General features: G+C 46.8%; 1 protein-coding gene across 4 annotated transcripts in view; it reads left to right on the top strand.

Moving 5' to 3' along the window:
• Positions 1-24392, top strand: part of LOC142590434 (uncharacterized) — a 393201-nt gene that overhangs the window by 270568 nt on the left and 98241 nt on the right. The window contains exons 7-8 of one of the 4 annotated variants that reach the window (XM_075702535.1): positions 3044-3250; positions 4883-4936. The exons of the other annotated variants lie outside the window; for them this stretch is intronic. Coding sequence (XP_075558650.1) covers positions 3044-3250; positions 4883-4936 — 261 coding nt within the window. The remainder of the gene's footprint in view (positions 1-3043; positions 3251-4882; positions 4937-24392) is intronic. 4 annotated transcript variants of the gene reach the window in all.

Genomic DNA, 24392 nt, shown 5'->3' with positions numbered 1-24392 from the left:
ATCTCAGCTTGAGAAATCCAGAAGAAATGCTGGAGCGATATCGCCACAGGCATCTCGCCACATACCTCCCCACTGCCTTGCTTGAAAAAACCGCATGTCCGTCAGCCTTGCTCGCTTTATGCGAAGTTTGCCGACAACCTTCTGCAAGGCATTTAGGTGCCCCATGTAGGGAAGCGGAAGGTCCCTCGCAAAAACAGGCTCATGAGGGACAATCATATGCGGGACCTCCTGCGGGGACAGTGTTGACGCAGCCTCCCCTACTCCGTCATCACTGCCGTCGGTATCTGATGCAAGCGTGTTTGCGACGATCGCCTCATTGGTTAGAAGCACTTTGTTTCCAAATTTATAGCAGTGCGCTTTCTTTTCACCGGCAATGTCGTGCATTGCTGATGATGAGTGGGCTGATCAGCCATCTTCCGTTTCGGTGGCATGTCAAACTAGGCTGAGAAACAATGTGGCCAGGAATGACTTCGATGCAACGAACAAAGACAAGCACGAGCGACTTAATCCGTTAGCAGGATTGTGCAGAATGAGGGCCAGAGATTAAAGGACCAACTGTGAGGGCCGAGCGAGCAGTCTAGGAGCAGCGCCGGCAGCATTGTCAGCACAGTTGGCACGGTCCAGTCATGTTTCGGAGGGTGGCGCAGCGCAGATATATGGGCACAGTTCGTTCGTGTTCGGAGTGGTGGAAATGTGACTGAAGGAATGTGCGCGACGCTGGTGTGCATCTCTCATGGAGAGAAGCACTGGGCGGCTTGCATTTCATCTTTCCTTCTTTCTTTTGAAGGATTTCGCATTACATTACCTTTTGGTATGGACGCCCAGCAGCCATACTTCATCGTTATAAATGATAATGCGTCATGAGGACATTGAATTAAGCAGGTTATTTCCCCATAGAAAACTTACAAAAGTGTATGGTGCAGCTGCTTTTCGTTGTTATAACCGATATATTGTTGAAACCGGCATAGTTATAAAAAGGGTTTGACTGTACATCTTTCTTGCTGTGCTGCAAAGTAAAACAAACAGCAGACATTCGGTCTGCATGTTATATTATTTCTCTAAACTTTAATTCGTCTCTTGAGACAACAGATTACACATATAACACATGTTGCCTTGAATAATTCTTGAAGGGTCACATGTCACTATGAGCAACATCACACCATACACATATACGTAGGCGCTTTTATTGATATAAGTCATCCCCTCATTTTGGAGCGCTGGCCCGTGAGGAAAAGAGTGAACGGTGTTAAGTTCGAAATTTTAGCTGTTTCCGCGGTGTGTAGTGATGTAATTTTGGCATCCTTAATTATGAGTCCGCATTGTGTGCACTGTGCTTGTCAGCTTAAAATGGCCAGACCTTGAGGGGGCCTTTAATGCGAAAGTGGGGGGAAATTGTGTGGGGGAACAGGTGACTGGCAACTATGTCATGAACTCTAGAATTAGAAGATGAGAGATGTGGCAGACTTCATGGAAATAAATTGCCTCTGAGTTATGAATACCTTCTTCTGGAAGCGGAATAACAGGAAGTGGGCCTGGAAAAGTCGTAATGTGGAAACAAGAAATGAAATAGATTTTATACTTTGTGCCGACCCTAGCATAGTGCAAGTTGCAGAAGTATGAGGTCGGGTAAATAGTAGTGATCATAGGTTAGAGAGGTCTAGGATTGTTCTCAATTTGAAAAGAGAAAGAACAAATTAGTTGTGAGGGAGCAGGCCAGCCAACCTAGACGCAGTCGGGGTAAAAGTAGATGACAAGACAGGGGTAATTGGAGATCACTGGGAGATGCTGCTCATTGAACAGTGGTACATACCGAGTACATGCCGAGTACCACGTACCCAGTGACTCTACTTAGCATCCAAGAAGTTTGTTGAATAGCAGCACATGCCCATTCTTAGATGCTGAGCGACCGAAGTTGGGCCGGCAGTTAGTTTCGAACCCAGTTCCCAGGGACAGCACAGCGACCAAATGCTCTACCCATTTGATCATATTCTACACACAAACACAAGTTGGCAGGAAAGAGGTTATGTGCCGTCATACATACATACGTACAGACCTACCGCTAAATGGGTAAAGTTCTTAAAGAAGGCTGTTGCATTGAAAATGAACTTTGGACCAGCAATGTAATGTGTAGGGCAGGTAACCGACGGCCTATCAGGGTTACTGAATTGTTATCAATCGAACTGACATGCAATCCTGGACAGCAGACAGGTAGTGTGAGGACATAGAAAATTTGCAAGCACGGGATGGTATTGTCACGTAGTAGTGACGGTGAGGAAAGCAGCAGTACTAAAAATAAGGAAACTAGCATTTTATTGGGTCAACTTGTGCCCTCAAAAAACACGTTATACTCGGAGAACAGCGACAGTGGCAAATTTGCGATCGGTGAAAATCTGAACAGCGGGTAAAGCACGTCGGCTTTTATCGATCAGTTGTCGAATGTTCCAGAGTAGCCGCTGGGACCCGCGTGCCTTTCCACAATGTTCTACACCATTTGTGTTGTGCATACATGCACTCAGCTTACGCAAGGTTCGGCGACAACAGACAGCAGATAGAAGCATCGATAACATTTTGAAAACTTCCGATACATGTAGACGCGTCCTGCGCTGAGCGATAACACTTTGTAGACGGTAAAAGCGCTCACCCGTAAAAGATAAACGAGGTCATGTGTCAGTATCATCTGGCACAAGACATGGGGTGACAGGAGATCCTACAGTTGACATTAAATAGGCTGATTGCAATGAGCTTAGGATGGTCCAATAACTTCTAATTAGTTGGACTACACCAATAGCTTTAAAATGCATGAGATGAAAAATTCTCTCAAGTATGCTCCGCTGTCATAAGCCTTTCACAAAAAGAGGTTGCCCTGCTTTCGAGTATCCAATGTGGATTGTCCTTTGTATCCCTTTAGAAATACTGAACAGGAAGGGTTATTTTGTGTTCCTCGGCTATGCATAGTGAAGTGCTCCTGTATTTATTCTATTGTATTTACCTCTTGTTCTTGATGCCGTAACATGACTGCAATTGGCTCACTTATTTTCTGCAGGCCTCACAAATGCGATGAGCCTAGCTGAAAGCATCACTGCCAAAATGGCATGCCATGCCCCTTCAAAGATCGGTGGTCAGGTCGAGGTTGGCATGCAGTGCAGCTTGTCTATCGCTGACAAGTCTGTTGGGTGCTCGTTGAAACCAGGGAGCGAGTCTAGGAGCGTGCAGACTATGGAGGCTGTGGAGCAGTTAAGCTCCACCTCAGGTGGGCAATGACCGGCACTTTTTTTACATTTGCCTGCTTATACGAGTGTGGTAAATGACCAAGTCTGCCTAGCTTGGCACGACTTGCTCAAGTGTGTGTGATGTTCTGTCGCTGAGGATAAATTAGCAGGTATTTTATTGTTGCCTGCATAGTGATTGAGGCAAAAGGCAAAAATACTGCCCTACTGATCACATTGAAGTACCTTAGATGGCAGAGCTTAATCCAGAGCCGTCTTGTCCTGGTGTTGTGGCCCTTACATTGGTCCACGATAATGTTACACCGAGTGAGTCTTTTAGTTATGTATAGATCGGTGTATGAGTGTAAGAACATGATTATAGATCAATGGAGAATGTAAGTTGGCCTCTGGATTTGATGTGAATAAAATTAAAACATAATGCAGTCAACTATAAAACATACCTTGTTTTATCAATATGCTCATTCATTGAGCGAGCTGAACATGGCACAGGAACTGTAAGGATTCTTGTCCTGGGACAGGTTTTGGTGATGACATCCCAGAGCACATCATCGGCGATGACTAATCGGGACTACGCATGCGCAACGCTGCCCTCAGGCAATGAGCTGCATGCACTGGGCTCCTGAGGTGCACGCCAGCAGTCGCTTCAGACAACCCGTACGCGTCTTGACGTGAATGCTGGTTTTGGTCTTCTCCCGTCGATAGCAGCTTCGGGGGTTTTTTTTACCATGTTTACAGACTGCAGTGGCCGATGGGACCTCTTTGGTACCAACAGTTTTTCCCAGCGGATAGTTATTCTTCCTCAGCACTCTTGTTACAATGTGCTGTCCACCTTTGCTGATGCGAAAAGTGAAGCGTTTTCCCTTTGATAAATGAGGCACTAATGAGCAATTCAAATGCCTTTGCAATGAATTGAATCTGCTGTCATCAGGAGAACTCGTCCACGGTGCTCACTAGAGAATTCCATCACAGTGTCTTCAATTTCACTGTCAACAAGGTAGCCGTTGCACAACAAAACTTCCAGTGAAAATTGACAGTTGCTCTCTATTTTCTATTCAGGTGAACCTTTCACCCATTTTATCACATTGTTTTCAAATGCATTTATAAAGCCCTGACATGTTATTTTTGCAGAACTCATGTTTGGACAAAGTTTGCAAATTTGGCATGTTTCCCACAATAATGACAAAAACTATGATCCTTTCTCCACTTTGACAACTGCAAACAAGAAAAATTTATTTTGTTTCACAGTAGACTACATGACAGACACAGGAAGATCGTGCTAGTTATTTTGCGACAACTGACCAAAACCTAACCTGTCCTTGGTAATTCAGGTGCGTGCAGTTGCAGCGTCAGATTAGCAGAATGGTTTACAACATGTTTAATAACAGAAAGTCGAATTCGAATATGTTTTTTTTTTCACAGCATAGTAATGATACAATCCCAGACTGATTTTTTGGGACACCCTATTTTCTGGGCCGGCGGGAATATTTTAACTTTGCAATATTATTGCCAATTTGCTCCATATAGTTATGTATAATAACGAAAATTTTGAATGTTTCGAACTGTTCTCGTTTAATTTTTCTGAATTTTTCTCACAATCGCAAGTTTGACACTACCGAAAATGCAAATAAAATCGCTGTCATTTTGTTTTTCTGCAGCCTCAAAGCAGCGTTGCACACACCTCGCATGCCAATTCGGAGCTACCATTTCAGGTACAGCCTCAATAGGCACCACTTGATGCACTCTCCCACGTGCCTTTGTGCTCTCATTGCTGTCGGCACTCGTCAGTCGCATATGGCCAGTGGTACTCTTTGTATCGCCACTCATGTACATTGTGGTTTTCTTCAGCTGCATACTGTGATGCTAGGCTTAGCCACTTCAACAACCGATTGTCTTCCGTGGTTTCATCGCCTGTTGTTAACAATGGTGCCGACACTGGCTTCGTCATCCGCCGCCTTCCGACAGAGGCTTTGAAGTGAGGAAATCATAGCATAGTGACGATGGAAAAGGAGGCCACCATTATCAGGAAAGTGCAAAGGGGCTTGTTGCAAAAGAGGTAAAGATTTTGGAAGCCGCTGAGAAATCTTCCCGATCTCGACAGAAGAATGTCAGCCACAGTGCCCACCCAAAACTTGAAACTATTCTAATGTGACTGAAAGCCATGATCGCCATACAAGTGCTGTTGTCCGGTGATGTTTGAAATCAAAAGGCTGAAGCCGTAGCGCTTTATATGAACATTGAGGATTTTCAACTTAGTGATGGCTGGGTCCAAAATGTTAAGGGGCCCCTCACCAGTTGTTGCCATTTTGCGCCGACAAGCACCCTGTATACAATGCGTGCTAGCGATGGTGTCTGCTAAGTATTACATCGCTATGTGCCGCGGAAAGAGCTGAAATTTCAAACCAAATGCCGTTCGCTCTTCTTCTTGCGAGCTTTGTGCTCCCAGCTGTAGAGTTGAGATATTTCTCACAAGTGCGCCTAAGTACATTGCGCTGCTGTAACGTCACGCATAGCGACACATGACTCTGTCTGGTCTATGGCGAATTCGTCAGAGAAAGGCGCTCAAGAAAATGACAGGCCAGTGAGTGAGTTAGTGTGGACACTCAAGCAGGGTGGCTCCGTAGTCTCACCTGGGGTATTCAACTGCACTCGCGACGAAAAGCAGCCAGCGAGCGGGAACAGAACATTTTGGTGCTAGTAGGCACCTGTTTCACGCGCGTCTCAAAGAGTTGAGCAAACTCAAAACTGGCACGGCTAGGACTAGGGTACACCTCTAGGCGGTCGACGTGACGAAAGGGCTTTCCAAAGAAGGGATTGCTCCTGGTGGCCAAAAGCAGAGTGTACATACCTCATGCTGTAGGTGTCATCTGCGTTGAGGGAAATTAAGTCCGTGGCCAGGGGATCAAGCAGGAACAAGGGCTGAAAAGGGGTCTGCAGTGATGACATGCTGAAACCAAGTTGGGTGGCAGTTATATGGAGGTGGGTTTGCACAAGGCTCACCCTGCGAGCGATGGTCAGGGAAGGGCACGGCACTTCTCCACTCTGCAACGCACAAAAGCACTTGGGCAAGGTTCATCGAGTCTGACATGGCGCAGAGAAGGTTCCAGAATCAGATCGCCAACAAGCATAGGTTTATTCAACCAAGACACAGCACAGTGTGACAGTCACGGCACTTATGGGAAAAGGCTCACCGCAAGACCGATCCACTATGCGTGCCCTCTGCGCTAGTGCTAACTGCGAAGCGGCCCACCAAGTGCGAAAACGAAAGAATTGCAGGAGCAAAGGTCCTTGTAACCACCTAGGTGCAGGCCTGTGAGCATCTGCCGCGGCAATGAAGTGCTCAGCGAAAGAGAGCTCGGGTGGAGAGGATCCCGGGGCCCGCCACTCGGGAGGCGAATTGGGGCGCATCTTGGTGACACTGGCTCACGTGGTGATTCGACCCTGGGAGGGATAAGCACAGTTTGTGCAAGAAATTAGCTTCGGCACGCTAGTTGTGTCAGCCATGTTGTCGTTATGGTGGCATTTCCCGGAGATCAAGCTAAACACAGCGCAGGAGTTGGGGGACAAGGCACAGGAAGGCACCTCAATGCCCACACCATGCAACGTCCGGGGAACAGATGTCAGTGACCAGCCGAATGCTACAACCCAAGTTAGCCCATGATTCATACACACCTGCGCACTTGCCTTACATTGTGCGAAGGGTGTGGCAGATTCAGAGCCTGTCCAGTGGCCATCATGCTACCACCCTTGATCCTCCCACCACCGCCACCGCAGTGAGGAGAGCGAACAACACTGGCGAAGCAGTGTTCGGAACCACAAGCATGGGTGCAACTTATCGACGACAGAGTCAAGGCCGCCTAAGACCATTCACAACCACAAAAAGGACACAAGCTGCTACAAACACCGTCGCATGAATGACTACGTTACCACTGAAAAAGACCGCTGCTAGCAGCCACCCCAGTTTCGAACAGACCTGCGTGAGCCAAAAGGCTCACCTTCATCGACGAGCAGAGATATTTTCCGTGAACTACACCACACAGTCCACTACCGCCGAAGGCACCCAATGACTCAACATTAGATGACTTAAGTTCGATCGAAAGTGCTGCGACACAGTCATGATGTACAGCAGATCGCCATGCTTGTGTATCAGCGAACGCCTTCCTGGCGCCTAAGTCAAGAACAAGAACAACATGGACGAACTGCTATTGATGAACTCATCCAAAAAGAAAAAGAAACAAAGCCCTCTGTCAACTCTGCGGCTGCTTGGACATTGTCAGGTGATTCCTGGGTTTCCCTTCCGGCCTGGTGGGATACAAGTAGCAACTGTAGTCGCTGCTGCAACGAGCGTGTTAGCCTGCTGCAGACTCAGAAAGTGACAAAGTGAGCAGGTACAACTTGCACCGATTCGACTGCTGGCAGCTGAAGAACTCCGTAAGGACAATGTGCTTAAAGGAGTCGCCAAGAAAACCTGAACAATGCCAATGACTTCCTCATCCACAGCTAACTGAAGGACACCAAATAGAAGGAGCATTGTCATAATCGACCGACTCGTCGATTTCCTCGCACGTAGCAGCGTGTTGTGAACAGAAGAAAGGTGACAGAGCCATGCGTACAGGTCAGGCAGTACGAGGTTCCATTTATTGCTTCTAAAACATTGATGATAATTACTGTGCGGTATTTTAAAAAATTTAGATACTGTTCGTTTCGGCTTTTGTTTAAAGGCACATGCTCTGAAAGCATCGGAGTTTCCGTTAGAAAAAACCAAGTGCAACACATGACGAGAAAGAAGGCAAAGCGTGCAGTGTGTGGGGGCTCCCTCAAGGTAGAGGAGGCGCCAGGTGAAAACAGGGAGGAAGTCGCGTCAATCGCCAGACATTGTGATGTCGATGCTGGGCTCAAGAAAATCGAGGATTTGCAGCATGAGCTTGTGAAACAGGTCAAAGAGCTCAAAAATTAGCTAACTATGGAGCGCGATGCATGGAAGGCGGTCGAAAAAAGACCTTAAGCAGCCGAAGAAAAGCTGAACAGGGCGGCCATAGTGAACGAGAATGGATGGATAGATGCATACTACAAGCGTCCCCTTTGGAACTTGATGGTGGGTTGTGCCATCAAGCTCATATATTGCCTCATGTCCTACTTATGCTAAAAAAAGAAAAGAAAGGTGTGAGAAAAACACCTTGATGAATTCCCATAACCAAATTTGTGAACCACTATTGTGAACTTTGTTTCCTTATGCGTCCGTTGTTTGTAGTTTCCCTACTTCCACCAATCTTCCAATTGCCTCTTACTAATCTCTATTGCAGACATGTTTCCTTTTCCCCAGCTCTCTCTCAAACCAATAGCTTCAAGGAGGCCAACGGTGCCTAAATCGACTGCTGGGCAGATATCTTCATATTCTCATAAAACATGCTCCATCGTTTCCTTAGCTTTGCCACGGCAAGCACATGCTTATTCTTCCTTCTTATATCTCGCTTTATAAGTGCGTATTCTAAGGCATCCTGAGCTCACTTCGAAAAGTAATGAGCTTCCCTTTGAGTTATCATAAATTGTTTCTTTCCTAATTAGTTTTTTTTTATCTTTAGTAGTGACTCATAGCAGGTATCCTTTCTATTGCCGCCACCCATGAGATTATCTTGTCTCTCTGACTTTCCGTTTGACGCTCTTTGTTGCCACGTTGCTCAACATACAGGTTGCATACTTGCTGGTAAGCTTCCTAGTTCTTTTCCTCCACTGTGAATCAATGTTTTTCCTGTACATATACCTGAACACTCTCTCAGCCCATTTACATTCTTCCATATTCCTCAGTCGCTCTTGAGAATGAATTTTACTGTGATCTTCCCCCACTTCAAATCTTGTGCAGCCCATATCATCCTGCACAGCTTAATTTATAGGCTTCCTGTGGTGGGGATGCGCGACTCTCGCGTTTCCCCTGATATCTTGTTTTCCCCCCATCTCCTGCAATCCTGCTTCGCCGCATGGCCTGCGTGACGCCCGCGGTGGTCGATGTGGTTGAAGCGCAGTGCAGGAGAGGGCGTGAGTGTTGCGCTGCTAACGCCGCCGACAGGCGGGGTTACTTGGGCGCCGGGAGACAAGGCGCTTCCTTTTTCCCGGCGGATCAGCGAACAGCGTGGACGTCCCACGCGCGCGCCGACCCATGCTTTTGCGAGACCGCCTCGCGTAGCCTGGCTTCGAACGCGCCACCGTTCGCGTGACCATACGCGTGAACGACCAGGCGTTGGGATCCAGCATAGGGCGAACATATTTGCTCGCTGTCCGGTCGCGGCGAGTCGGACTTCCTAGATTTGTCGCGCGCCCATCGGCATGTTTTGTGGATAGCAACTCGGCTAGCAGACATTGATCTATGAAAGGTGCAATAAATGCCCTTGTGATTGTTTGCACTACTGTGTTGCCGTTCCTTTCTCCCGAGAGTGCGGAGGAGAATCCCACACTGTGAGTGCCCAATGCGAGGCGTCCCGCTGACCTTTGGTTGCCATCGAGTCCTGATTGTACCCCTGATTTCTAGCAAACAACCAAATTTCCAAATGTAAGTCTTCGAACCGTTACACCTTTCCACATACCCCACCGCACCTCGTACCTATTGTATCCCCATTGCGCTCTGTGTTTCATTATGACCGCAATTGTCTTCCCCTGTATTCTTTTTTTTCTGTAGTTCCATGTATGATATTCTTCTTTTAGCCATATACCAAGGTATTTATATTCTGTTACCCGAGATATATCCTGGCTCTGTATTGTCAGTGTCTGTGCGCTGTTTTCATTGAATGCCATAACACTTGATTTTTTTTAACGATAAATTTCAGACCAAGATTCTCGCCATCCTGTCCACAAATATTAGGTGGACGTTGCATATCACTTTGCATATTAGCTAGCCACACAATGTCATCTGCATAAAACAAACCTGGAAGCTTCTGTTCTACTACTGTACCTGCGTGTTTGTATGAGAGATTAAACCCAATATTACTTCCTTCCAGCGTCCTTTCCGTCGTCGCCATACATCATAAACAGCAGTGGGGACAAAGGACACCCCTGCTTTAGACCCTTGTTGATATCAACTTTATCCTCGCTCCTCATCTCTTCCAATTCAACACAAACTGTATCTTCTAGGTAAAGTTTTCTCAAAAGCTGTATACAATCATCACGTAAGTCTTCCTCTTACAGAATATCTAGCAAAATGTTGCTGTCTGTAAAATGTTGCATGTGCTCCTGTAGTGTCTAAAAAAGCTGCATATATATTGGTTTACTTTCTACTCTGAATATTTCAATAGACTGAGTAAGGCCAAAAAATCATCATCCAGGTGCCTGCCTTTTGTAAAGCCATCCTGATGCTCACCCAAAACGCCATTATTCTCTGCCCATTGTTGCAGCTTTAATTTAATTGCCTGCATTGTTAACCTTTATATTACCGATGTAATGGTTAACGGTCTATGTGAGTGAATTCTATCTTTCTGCCCCTTACCACTATAAATTATATTCATTCTACTTTGTCGCCAAGTGTCTGGCATTCGTCTATCCTTCGGACATTTTTCTACTCCTTTCAACAGAGCTTCCTTACTTTTTGGATCTAGTTTATTAATCAGCCTAACGGGAACTTCGTCTAGCCCTGTGGATGTCCGCTTGGGAATTTTCTCTTCGTTTTTCTTGCAGTTGAAATTTGTGAGCACCAGCTGCTTCTCCATCTGGTTCTCTTTCATGCTGTTTCTTTCCTCAAGTAAAATCTCATCATTGCCTTGAAAAGATTCGGTTGTTATATTCTGGATGTAATTTATTGCTGTTTCCTCGTTCAGTTTTACTTCCGTCTTCATCTAGGATATGTTGTATTGTTTCAGACATCCTGCCGAATAAGTCTATGTGGTTCTAAAGTTTTCTAAGTGCAGCCTTCTTTTTCTCACGTATTTCTGGCAACTAATGTTCACTTTCAACTTTTATCTTTGCTTGAACCAGTATTTGAGCCATAGAATTTTTCTCCTGGTATATTTCCCATTTTCTGGCTACTTCATCCTGCCTCAACTGTGCTTTCCTTTTATTGCCTGTGCTCTCGGATTGCTTTCTGTTGTTCGACGCTCACTTCTCGGATCTCCCTGTTCCACCAGGTTTTGGGTCTCTTTTTTCCTCTCCAACAAACATGTTGCTTCTCTTTCCACATTTCTGTCGTTACTACACTTAGAAGCTCACTATAGTATATCCAGTTTTTGCTTGACCATTTGCGCAGTTCTTCCTCGACTCTTGTAACTATATTTGTTATTTGTTCAGCGTTAAAAATTAGGAGTGGCCATTTTCTGCTCCTTGCTCTCTTTCGCAACTACATATCCCAGTTTCAATATTCCCGCAGGGGCATCTGCGTCAGCAGGCATTTGGTGTGTTGCGACACCACGTATGCGAACACACGAGGGTTGGACCCTCCCGCATGTAGCCGTACAGGGTTTAGCCATGCTCAGGGAAAGGGGGATCCTGGAGGTTGAGCCGATGCCGGGTGTTCGGACCTTTAAGGCCCCCTGGCAGAGGCAACACACCTCTTTCGCCTCTGCTTCACATAGACGGCACCCCCGGACTGGCCCACCCGCGGTAAATCAGCAGTCGCCTTTTCCTTTCTCTCTCTCTTTTTAAACTTTCCTGTCATCTTCTCTCTTCCCTTTACTTCCTTTCTCCACGGCGGCAAGGGTTAAGTTTGTGCGGCTATCCTACCTTGGGTATTTATATTTGGTTATAGTGACGGCGTACAGCTGGCATCGTGCAGGCTTGAACACAAGCTCTGCCGCGTCCCCTCGTTAAGCTCCCTGGTGGGCAGTTAGCACTGTTGCTGAACAAATACATTTTCTTATGGCAACACAAACTTCTGTCTATGATCAGCGTCTTAAATGTTGCCGCACCGTTCCAGTTCTCTTTTCAGAGCAACGCCCAATCATTTCCCAAGTACTATGTTGTCCACAGCGAAAACAACATACCAGTAAGAAAGGTCTCCCCATTCCTAGAGGCCAAGTGTCTAAAAGACTAAATCGGACCTACGTACAATGTCTCAAAAATGTCTAGCAGGGACTTCCTCCTAGAACTAAATGACAAAGATCAAACGCGAACGCTCTCGGCACTTACTAGTATTGGCGACGCGACAGGGACAATTTCACCACACAGAACACTAAATACAAGCAGGGGTGTGATATCAGTGGAAGACTTTATTGGCTTGAGCGATGAGCAACTGCTGGAAGGTTTCCAAGAACAAAACGTTACCAAAGTACAAAAAATTGTCATCCTTAGAGACGACCAAGAAATCCCGACAAAACATGTTATGCTTACCTTTGGAACAATTGTAATGCCTACCTTGCTGGATGCAGGGTACGTAATAGTAAATGTCAGACCATATATCCCGAACCCCAGATGGTTCAAGTGCCAAAGGTTCGGACATGCTTCAAATGCATGCCGAGGCCAAACAACCTGTGCTAAATGCAGCTCCAATGATCACCAATCTGGCAACTGCACTTGTTCCCTACATTGCATTAACTGCAAAGGAGACCATCCAGCTTACTCAGTCTTGCCCTTGCTGGAAAAAGGAAAAAGAATTGCACTAACCGTGAAAGAAAAAAATCTCGTTCTTTGAAGCCAGAAAGCGATTATCGTACCTTTTGCGACGTGGTTATGCCAATGTGATGAAAGTGGGGACAGCGTCACAGAGGCCTCCGAAGTCCTCCGAGCCCATGCACAGTGGTCCCATAGTGACCCCTCCCACCCCCGTGGTGGAAGCAACCAATGCTGCTCCATCATCGTCAAAGGGCCTGCAGACACTAGTTCCACAGGGCCATAAAATCAAACGAACCCCAAGGCCCGAGACACATGTTTCGGCACCCAACTCTCGGTCCTCTAGCGCTTCAGAGAGAGTGATGGAGTTCGACCCAAGAACCCTGGTGTCATCAACGCCGAAGGACAAGCGCTCTCTCGAGCACCTAAACAGGGACAAAGTCCCAATAACCACTCTAAATCAGAAAGCGATAACCTAAAGGTTGTCGTTCGTTTGTGTCGGCCTTCTTTAGATCCATCTTACGTAACATCTTTATCTCCTATTCACTCGGAATGCCATTTCTTACCTTTAAATTTCATAATGTCTTTCATTATGAACTTGAATTGCACAGGTGCCTTACATAACTTAGATGACATCAAAGACCTGTTATTTAACTTCTCTCCTGTAACCTTATGCTTACAGGAAACAAACCTAGGCAAAAAACAAAAATATTTAAAAAAGTTTCACTGTTGTATGGCGCGACAGTACTCAGGTGAACCGGCTTTCGGGTGGTCTAGCCATTGTTCTGCAGGGCGGTATTGCAGCTAGAGAAGTTCCCATTAACAGTCACATAGAAGCCGTTGCTGTCGCCGTTATAGCTCACAAAACCATCACCATTTGTTCACTGTATATTCCACTCCACACCCATTTTACTACTAAACATTTAGAAAATTTAACAGGTCAATTACTGGAGCCATTTATTTTAGTAGGGGACTTTAATGCTCACTGTACTCTTTGGGTCAGTATCAAAACTGACCAAAAAAGGGTAGCTGCTTGAAGATTTGAGTCTGTCAAATGATGTCTGCTTTTTAAATTCAAGTGCACCGTATTTTTCACCGACTTCCCACACCTTTAGTTGTTTAGATTTAGCTTTTTGCGCACCATCTCTGTTTAATGATGGAAAGCCCTCGACATGTCTTATTGTAGTGATCACTTGCCCGCAGTTGTCAAACTTTTATCATCACCACCAACCTTAGTCACTAGGCCACGTCGGTGGAAATTACAGCTCGCTGAGTGGCCGGTTTCTATGGAGAGCGCAAAACTGGAAGTCTTTTTGCCAGAACTAAGCATTGACAAACTTAACCAAAAGATCACTGAGATGATAATCTCAGTGGCAGAAAAGGCAATACACCAGTCATCTGGTGTTGTGCGCAAAAGACTAAATCTCTGGTGGACAAACGAGTGTACCGAAGCCAAAAAAGAACAAAATAAGGCCTGGAGAATCCTACGGAAGTACCCCACTTATAGCAGCCTTTTAAATTTCAAACAGGCCAAAGCCAAAGCACGATTTATTTGAAGAAAGGCAGAGAAATCATCATGGCAGAAATACATATCTTCAATCAATAGTAGAGTCAAATCAAAACGAATGTTGGACCAGGTGAGGAAATTTAAAGGAGAGTACACATCATAAACAGTACCACTACTTACATGTCCAGGCACACAAACAATACTACAGGACCAGGCCAACTTATTAGGCGAACACTTTTACGTCTCCAGCTCAGCAAACTACTCAAATGCATTCTAAAAATATAAAGATTCGGCGGAGAAACAGAGACTGCCCAATACAGGTTCTTCAAATGTAATTTATAATAACGCCCTCACATTTCAAGAATTGAACAGAGTTCTCTTTGCCGGTAAGAAAATGGCAACAGGTTTTGACCACATCCACTACACAATGCTGGCACACCTATCTCAAGCATCAGTAGAAACACTTCTTAAATTTTTCAGCAAAATATGGGAATTTGGAGTAATGCCTACAGATTGAAAAAAATGCAGTAGTAGTGCCTTTTTTGAAATGAGGTAAACCCGCAATATCCCAAGCAGCTACAGACCCATTGCACTAACAAGTTGTCTAGCTAAACCCTACAAGAGTATCATAAACATAAGACTCGCATTCATCCTTGAATCAAGAACCCTAATAGACATGCACCACTGCGAATACAGAAAGGGCTGCTCAAGAACTGACCACGTCGTACGACTAGAACATGAAGTACGTAATAGGTTTCTACGCAAACAACACTGTCTCGCAGTTTTCTTCGATTTAGAAAAAGTGTTTGATACCACGTAGCGGTATGGAATTTTAAGAGACCTAGGGGACTTGGGAGTTCATGGCAGAATGCTAAACTGTGTCTGATTTTATGACAAATAGAAGATTTCAGGTGCGTCTCGGCACAATACTTTCATGCACATTTACATAGGCAGATGGCATTCCACAGTGTTGCATTCTGAGCACGACACTCTTCATACTCAAAATGAAGTCTGCTAATAAGATCATCCCATCCTCTTTTATGCACTCAATATTTGTCGATGACTTGCAAGTGGCTTGCCGTGCCTCAAATCTACTCACTTGTGAAAGACAACTACAAATAATGATAAATAAAGTCACACAATGGGCTAACAAAAATAGATTCAGTTTTTCAGCAGACAAAACTGTTACAGTTCTCTTCTCCCAGAAGCGAAGGTTACACTGCAATCCAGTTCTCACATCGGATGGTACAACGTTAACAGTCAAAGAAGACCACACATTTTTAAGCATAACGTTTGACACAAAGCTGAACATAGGAAGCCCACACTAACACAACTAAAATTCAAGCAAATAAAGCACTAACTATCCTCAAGGTGTTATCGCACAAGCACTGGGGTTCTGACCAAACTTGTCAACTACACATATGCCGGTCCCTTATACGTAGCATCCTCGACTATGGTATTGTGGTTTATGGTGCAGCTAGGCAGTCATACATCAAGCGACTTGATCCAGTTCACAATCTCGGCCTACGACTGGCAAGCGGTGCCTACAGAACATCGCCTGTCCCAAGTTTGTGCCGTATTTACTCGCATAATGACTGCACTTGCGTAATTATCGCACCCCGAACTTGTTGCAGCGATATGCCGTGTGCTAAGTCTAGCTAATGATGATGGCACTTATTTTCTGTCGAGTGCTACACGAACGACGCTTGAACACTTATGAAGCGGTCTGCACGCACCCAACATTTTTAAGCAGATGCCCCATATCATTCCTTTCATCACTTTCCGCACTTCTATGGAAGAAAAGGCTACAACCGAACATGCCTGAGCTTTATTATTTGTAGGCATCATAATGGTTTTGGTCAAAAACACCAAGATAAAAGGCACCTTTCAATTCTTCTCGTCTGCACTCGTGGGCACGCAACAAATCGAGAGCGGCAACGATAGTGGCCACGTTTGCACTGATACGTTAGAAGTCTACCCTATTCATATGCTGACACCTTTAGCACAGCTAAGATATTCACCCACCCTTAGCAGAAACCTACCTTATTAGGATAGCAGTGAAGACAAATGCTGCAGTTTCCGCTGCATGCCTGCCATGGGTTTCTGTCAGCTAAGCGCGCCCATCTCTATTTCTGTCCACTCAAAGCGGACATTGCTGTGTTATTGTCGCAAACTTGCCGGTATTAACGATATTATTCATTACTGATAAGGAAGAAACTGTTTCAATGCACGTAATGTACTTAAGAGAAGAAAAATAATTGCGTTCGGCGCGTTCGGCTTGCTCCGGCGGCCGCCATTTTTGTTTTGATGTCCCGCACTGACAGCGGCAGCCACCTGCTTGTTGACCCGTTGTTATCCCGCAGCAAATGCGGGATGAAAAAAGAAAATGTTTCTTTTCACGGGACATTTAACCTGCATAATGTTCGCGCCCATGAATTTGCGTCAAAGTTTTTGACAAAAAAGTGTGATGATTATGCGAGTAAATACGGTACGTTGACTGCAATAAGCATTCCTTACAGCACTGCAGAGCGCTCTTACACTTTCCTATGTACTGAGAATTTGGGCATCACCACAACATATATGCTACAGCATCGTAACACAGTGAAAATTACGGGTACTATACAGAAACCAACCCAACACGGTTCGGCCACTTGTCTTACGACGCGAAGAACACTGTCAGGCTTATATGTTCCTCATAAGGTCCTGCAGGTTGCTGAAAGGCCACCAAGATTGCCCCCATGGTACAACTTTTCACAGCTATGTGACTGGACACTAACACATTTAAAGAAAAAGGACGTTCCATAAGAACACATAATGCAAGAGTTCCGAGCTATTCAAGAAAAATATTAAAGTTACACAGAATGTTACACTGATGGGTCTAAAACACGACAATACGTAGGTGTTGGAATACTAACAAAAATTTGGAAAATAGCATTCGGATAAATAATCTTTCTTCTGTCTTTACTGCTGAAGATTATGCGATATGGATGGCAGTAAAAAAATTTACCGCCGACAAGCAGATGGATGCTATCATATATACCGATTCGCTGAGCACACTCAGAGCTCTAAACCTTAACTCCGTGTCTGAACCCCTGCTTCGCGATATCCTAAACATTATGGCCTATAATAAATACGGAAGAACCATACGATTCTCCTGGGTCCCAAGCCATGTTGGGATACCAAGGAATGAAGCAGGAGATAGATGCACATTCAATGCAGCACAAGAAGGCATAAGACAAACAACACTTCCACACACAGACAGTATCCAAGCGATTCATAAGGCCCTGGCATCAATGTGGCAACTAGAATGGGACTTTTGCATAAATAACAAGTTACAGACAATAAAACCCTTGCTTGGCGAGTAGAAGTCATGCAGTCACCAGCAACGCTTCTATGAGGTGATCCTATGCAGACTCCGAATTGGGCATACACGTCTGACGCACAATTTTCTACTTCAAAACGAAAACCCGCTAACTTGCGAGAAGTGCCGTGAACCACATGCAGTAATGCACATTATTATGACATGTCCTCATACTGAAACACAGAGATGGAAGCTTTTACAGAATCTCAATAACTTACACATACCTTTACACCCCGCCTCAATATTTGGAGATGATCCACTAGTGCCTTTCACTGATTTGTTGAGCTTTTTAGAAGAAACCTGTTTTTGCACAGACTATAAAGTAATGCAGCTTTCGTTGCTTGAGCATTTGATTTCTTAATATTATTACGATATCATCGAGCGATGCTGAAGGGACGAGCTGCCGCGAGAACGACGACGAAGTGGGTCTGTGCCCTTGGCGCGGGCGAGTGTCGGCCTGGTGGCCTGGCTCCAGTGTAAATACCCTGTATATAGCCTCTTTCATCTGTGTTTTTCCACATGTAACATTCTGGTGGAGGTCAGCGATCCCCGTCCTCACCACGAAACTCCGGAGGGGTCGGTACATCGAGCTTGTCACCATGCCTCCCGGTGACGAGCCCGCCTCAGCAACGGCTTCGGCTTCTCCGACTGCTCCAATCATCACGGTTGCCCAACATTGCTACCCTGGTGTGTTCTCTGGCCTGGAGGGAGAGAACGTTGACGAATGGATCAAGCTCTATGAACACGCCAGTGCTAATAATAGCTGGGATCCAACGATCATGCTCGCCAATGTCATCTTTTATCTCCACGGCACCCGACGCGGGTGGCACCAAACGCATGACCACGAGATAAATATTTGGGACAGTTTCAAAGAAAAGCTCAGGGAACCGTTCGGCGACCCCATTGAGCGCAAGGCTGCCGCGGGAAAGGCTCTTGCGTCTCGTGTTCAGACATCGACAGAGCCGTACATTTCGTACATCTTCGACGTCTTGGCTCTCTGCCACAAAGCTGACGATACGATGTCTGAAGCAGATAAAGTGTCGCATGTGCTAAAAGGCATCGCCGACGATGCTTTCAATTTGCTTGTTTTCGGTCACATCTCGACTAACGACGCCATCGTCAAAGAATGCCGTCGCCTTGAACAAGCTAAGAGCCGCCGTATCACACATCATGTGGCTACACAACACTGCTGCTACGTCGACATGTGAGGGTCCACTGCGTCAGACTACCCCCTGTGACGATGTAACCCGTATTGTTCGCCGCGAGTTCGAGGCCGCCTATTTGCCAGCTTTCTCCGCGACGCCTCCCGATCCATCAGCAACCACGATTGCGCTGATTCAGGCCGTCGTCAGATAGGAGTTTTGGAACATGGGTCTCAACTCCGTGTGTTCAACGTCTCCACCCACGGTTCCCCTGTTCTCTAGCAGCCTTCCTCGTCCCCGGCAGACCTTTTCTGCCACATCTTGCCGCAACCCGTCCGAATGGCGTACCCCTGATGACAGGCCGATCTGCTTCCACTGCTGTCGCATCGGCCACTTCGCTCGTCACTGCCGCAATCGATGGCCACCACCTCCTCGGACATACACCGCTGCTCATTCCCGCCCCTTTGGACCTTCTGTTCCCTATACCACCCGCCATGAACTCATTGCCGCTGATCCTCCTGCACCGAACCTTCGCTACAGCCGCTCTCCCTCACCTCGACGCCATCAGTCTCGTTCGCCCCAAACCCGTCGCTTCTCTCCGTCGCCTATCGCCTCCCGGATCCAGCCGGAAAACTAGGCACTGCAGCTTCTGGAGGTGAAGCTGCGTTGTCGACCCTGCCCTCAAATCCTCTGCTCACGTTACACAGTGATTGTGTTCACTTTTTGCCCGGGCCTACCCGCGTCGTTGAATTTTTGGCGATGTAAATAAACTTCAACTTCAACCAAAACCTTCTTGACGTTGACGTTGATGGCTATCCTGTGACAGCACTCGTCGATACAGGTGCGCATCTTTCTATTATGAGTGCTGAGTTCCGACGACGACTGAAGAAGCTCCTCACCCCAGTGTCGGCACGCGTCCTTCGCGTTGCGGATGGCGGTGCTGTGCCTGTCCTCGGCATGTGTACGGCACGTGTCAGCATCGCCGGCCGCCACACTACTGTTCTCTTCACCGTGATTGCTCATTGCCCCCACAACCTCATTCTCGGCCTCGATTTTCCCTCCGCGCATTCTGCTCTTATTGGCTGCTCTTCCAGTACCCTTCGCCTGGAGTTGGCGATTCTCGCAGAACCTTCTGACACACCCCAGTGCCGCCTACGCACCACCGGCTTTATTCGCCTGCCGCCAAAATGAATAGCCTATATTGAACTCATGTCTTCCCCACCAGTCCCTGATGGCGAGTACCTCGTCACTCCTCTGCCCGATATTACGCTACAGTATGACGCTACCGTGCCTCACATTATACTTACTATTACTGCGAACCGCACTTTCATGCCTATCTTTAACTTTGGATTGGCAAAGCAAATTCTACCGCAAGGTATTTGCCTTGCCAACATTGATTGCCTCGGCGACCATCGCGTGGCAACTTTATTGACCGATGCTTCTTGCGAGCTTAGCAGGCCCATCGTGCCAGCGTCGGCCGCCGATCCCAAGATACAGAAAATGGTTGCGACGGACCTGTTTTCTGCGCATGCTGAAGACCTTTACCAACATTATCGTCCTACAGAGACATTTTTGACTTCGACGATCGCCCTTTAGGCCAGACGCTCGCGGTCAAGCATCGGATTCTTACTGGCGATGCTACTCCTATTCACCGACGACCGTAATGAGTTTCTGCGTCGGAAAGCCGAGTAATTCAAAGTGAAGTCAACAAAATGCTAGACAAAAACATCATTGAGCCTTCTTCGAGTCCCTGGGCGTCACCTGTAGTGTTGGTTAAGAAGAAGGATGGCACGGGGCGCTTCTGTGTAGACTACCGCCATCTGAGCAACATTACTAAGAAGGACGTGTACCCGCTCCCACGTGTAGACGACGCCCTTGACTGCCTCCACGGTTCCAGCTATTTCTCTTCTATTGATCTTCGTTCTGGATACTGGCAGATTGCTGTTGACGATATGGACAGAGAAAAAAACGCGTTCATCACACCTGATGGCCTATACCAATTTAATGTAATGCCGTTTGGATTATGCAATGCCCCTGCCACCTTTGAGCGTATGATGTACTCCTTGCTCCGTGGTTTCAAATGGTCCACATGTCTGTGCTACCTCGACGACGTCATCGTTTTCTCGCCCACGTTCGACACTCACCTTGAGCGTCTAACAGCTATACTTGATGATGAGCAAAACATGAACAAGATGAGTGCAGGAGCCAACGTTTCGACAAGTGGACTTGTCTTCTTCAAGGCGACATATGCTTTCCTCGCCACAGTATATATAGGTGGGGTTCTTCTAAAGGACAGATGTATTTCGAAAGGCGAAGCTGCAACTTAACTCGTCGAAATGTCGTTTCTGCCGCCGCCAAATTACTCTTCTGGGCCATCTCGTTGACGCTTCCGGACTTCACCCTAATCCCGATAAAACTCGCGCTGTCCCAGACTTTCCAGTTCCGAAGACAGCCGCAGACGTTCGAAATTTTGTCGGGCTATGCTCGTATTTTCGCCGTTTTGTTCAAGATTTTGCGGCAATTGCTAGACCTCTCACTAATCTTTTGAAGAAAGGCGTACAATTCTCGTGGGGTACTGCAGAAGCCGCCGCATTCTCTCGTGTCGTCACTCTTCTCTCCTCACCACCCATTCTCGCCCACTTCGAGCCTGATGCCCCTACAGAATTACGTACAGATGCCAGCGGTCATGGCGTAGTTGCCGTCTTAGCCCAGCGTCAGCATGGCCAGGATCGCGTTATTGCTTATGCGAGCCGCCTCCTCACACCATCGGAGCGCAACTATTCCATTACGGAACGAGAATGCCTTGCTGCACAAGAGTTTTTGTATTCCGTGGTCTACAAGTCTGCCGCCTGCACCAAGACTCTGACAGCTTGTCGCGTTACCCTGTTGACGACCCTGACTCCTCCAATATTACCAGTGCTGCTTGTGTATTCTCTGTGTCGCAGCTGCTTCATTTCGCCGACGAACAACGTCGTGACGCCTACATCAGAGCACTCATCGACCGTTTTGAACACTCTCTGGCCGACTCCACTCTACGCCTCTTCGTCCTCTGCGACGGTACTCTGTACCATCGTAACCTTCATCCGGACGGCTCTGAGTTCCTACTTGTCATACCTAAACACCTGCGCTCAACCGTTCTAGAAGAGCTCCACGACGCACCAACGGCAGGACACCTCGGCGTATTTCGAACCTGTGACCGTGTACGGCGCCGTTTTTTCTGGCCGGGCCTTGCCCGTTCTGTACGATGTTACGTCGCCGCTTGTGAACTTTGGCAACGACGCAAGAAGCCTTCCCAGCCCCCCGCTGGTTACCTGCAGCCGCTCGACATCCCTGCCGAGCCCTTCCATCGTGTCGGCTTAGACCGTCTCGCCCCATTTCCAGAGTCTACATCAGGAAACAAGTGGGTTGCCGTCGCGGCGGACTACGTGACCCGCTACGTAACCCGCGCTCTTCCGACTAGTTGGGCAACTGATGTTGCGGACTTGCTTCTGCATGATATCATTTTGATTCATGGTGCTTCGCGTCAATTGCTAACAGACCGTGGCCGTATGTTCTTAGCCAAAGTCATTGACGACATCATGCGTGCCTGCTCAATACAGCATAATTTTACCACCTCCTACCACCCTCAAACGAACGGCCTCACTGAGCGTTTGAACCGCACCCTTACAGACATGCTATCTAAACATGTTTCATACGACCACCGTGACTGGGACCAGGCTCTACCTTGCGTTACATTTGCGTGTAACTCTGACCGTCTTGAAACTGCTGGCTTTTCGCCTTTTTACCTCTTGTATGGCCGTGAACCGACGTTACCACTGGACACTGTGCTTCCGTCCATCACAGGTTCATCTAGCGCTTATGCCCGTGATGTTATCGCCCATGCTGACCATGCTCGCCAACTTGCGCGCACCTCACAAGTCTCTCAAGGCAAACAAAAGCAACGCTACGACTTCCATCACCGTGATGTCCATTTTGTGCCCGGCGCCCTCGTGTTGCTTTGGTCACCATCGCCTAATGTTGGCCTTTGTGAAAAACTGCTTTCCTGCTACACAGGCCCATATCGTGTCCTTCGCCAAGTAACCGATGTCACCTACGAAATCACTCTAGACACGCCCACTACGTCCTCCGCTGTGACGACCACTGACATTGTCCACGTCGCGCGACTCAAACCCTACAACTCTCCATGCGCCTTTGATATTTAGCAGCACCGTGACTGCAGTTTTGCGCCGGGGGGTTGTATTACGATATCATCGAGCGATGCTCCAGGGACGAGCCGCCGCGAGAACGACGACGAAGTGGGTCTCCCTTTGCGCGGGCGAGTGTCGGCCTGGTGGTCGGGCTCCAGTGTAAATACCCTGTATGTAGCCTCTTTCATCTGTGTTTTTCCACACGTAACAATATCTTCTGTCTGGCACAGCATGGCCTTAGTCGCTCTTGCGCCATTAAACCCAAATTAACTAACCAGCTTTAAAATGACGCGTTTATGGTCAGTGCCTATGCTACTATACCCTTCCTCGTCAATGACCATTTCTCTCAACTAATCATGAATTCCTTCTATCAGCCGGCAGTAATCAATTGTCGAAAGCCGGTTTTGCGCTTCCCACGTTGTCTGCCTGGCATATTTATGCCCTGTATTCACGATAATGAGGTTATGTTGCTTACAAAGATCTAGCATTGACTTCCCATTGTTGTTAGTATAGCCATATAGATCCTTTATGTGGGAATTCATGTCACCTAATAGAATAATTTGGGCACCATTCCCGAAATCCTTGATATTGGCATTTAGACATTACACTAACTCTTGATTCTTCTTTCTGCAATTATTTCCAGTCCACAAGTTCGTTACGCCTGCAGCTAAGTTTTCTTTCCAATAATTGTACATGACAACCATAGATGTTCTTGACATTTCGAATTTATTATTTTCCATTTCACTCCCTGATGGATGAGCGTTCCGAATCCCTCTCCCTTTCTTTGAGATTTATTTCTGTTGCACTTCCCAAACATAATTCTCAATCACTGGCGGTTCTTTCGATTCTCTAATTGGTGTGTTTCTGTAACCGAATGCACCCCTATTTGTTCTTTATTTAACTGCTCCTCAATCTCTACCCACGTCTCCTTTCTTCTGCCGGCCTGCATCTTTATGCAGCCTTTGCATGGCGAGCTCTCTTTCTTGTTTTCCTCCTTTTGCTTTTATTTTACAATTATGCTATTCCGAGGTTCCTTTAGGGGCACCTTTTTCATCACTACTTACACTGGCCTCCTGATCGTCCGTGGGCCCCTTAAAAAAGCAACCGCACGACCAGCAAGTCGCCAGCTTACTTCTCCTCCAAGCCTGTGGTTGAAGTAGACCCCGTCTCGCTGGAAACCACCACACCTTTTCACTTCCCTGTTTACAACAGCGTGTCTACCAACCGGGAAAACCAGGAATTCTCAGGGATTTTGAGTAGTCTAAAAAACTCAGGGAATTTGTGCCTCTTTCAGGGAAAATTTGCTGTAATTTTATTGAAATGGTCGAAAGTCGTGGTAATGCTGGCTCGAGTAACAGACAGGAATCGTAATGAATCGACATTGATTGTCTGTCGTCGGCTGGAGGAGTCTCCAGTGTACAGTCAACAACCGACTTTCTGGATTCC

Source organism: Dermacentor variabilis, chromosome 8 (genome assembly GCF_050947875.1).
Source record: "Dermacentor variabilis isolate Ectoservices chromosome 8, ASM5094787v1, whole genome shotgun sequence".
Classification (NCBI taxonomy): Eukaryota; Metazoa; Arthropoda; class Arachnida; order Ixodida; family Ixodidae; genus Dermacentor; species Dermacentor variabilis.
This window is presented reverse-complemented; position numbering and strand designations above follow the sequence as displayed.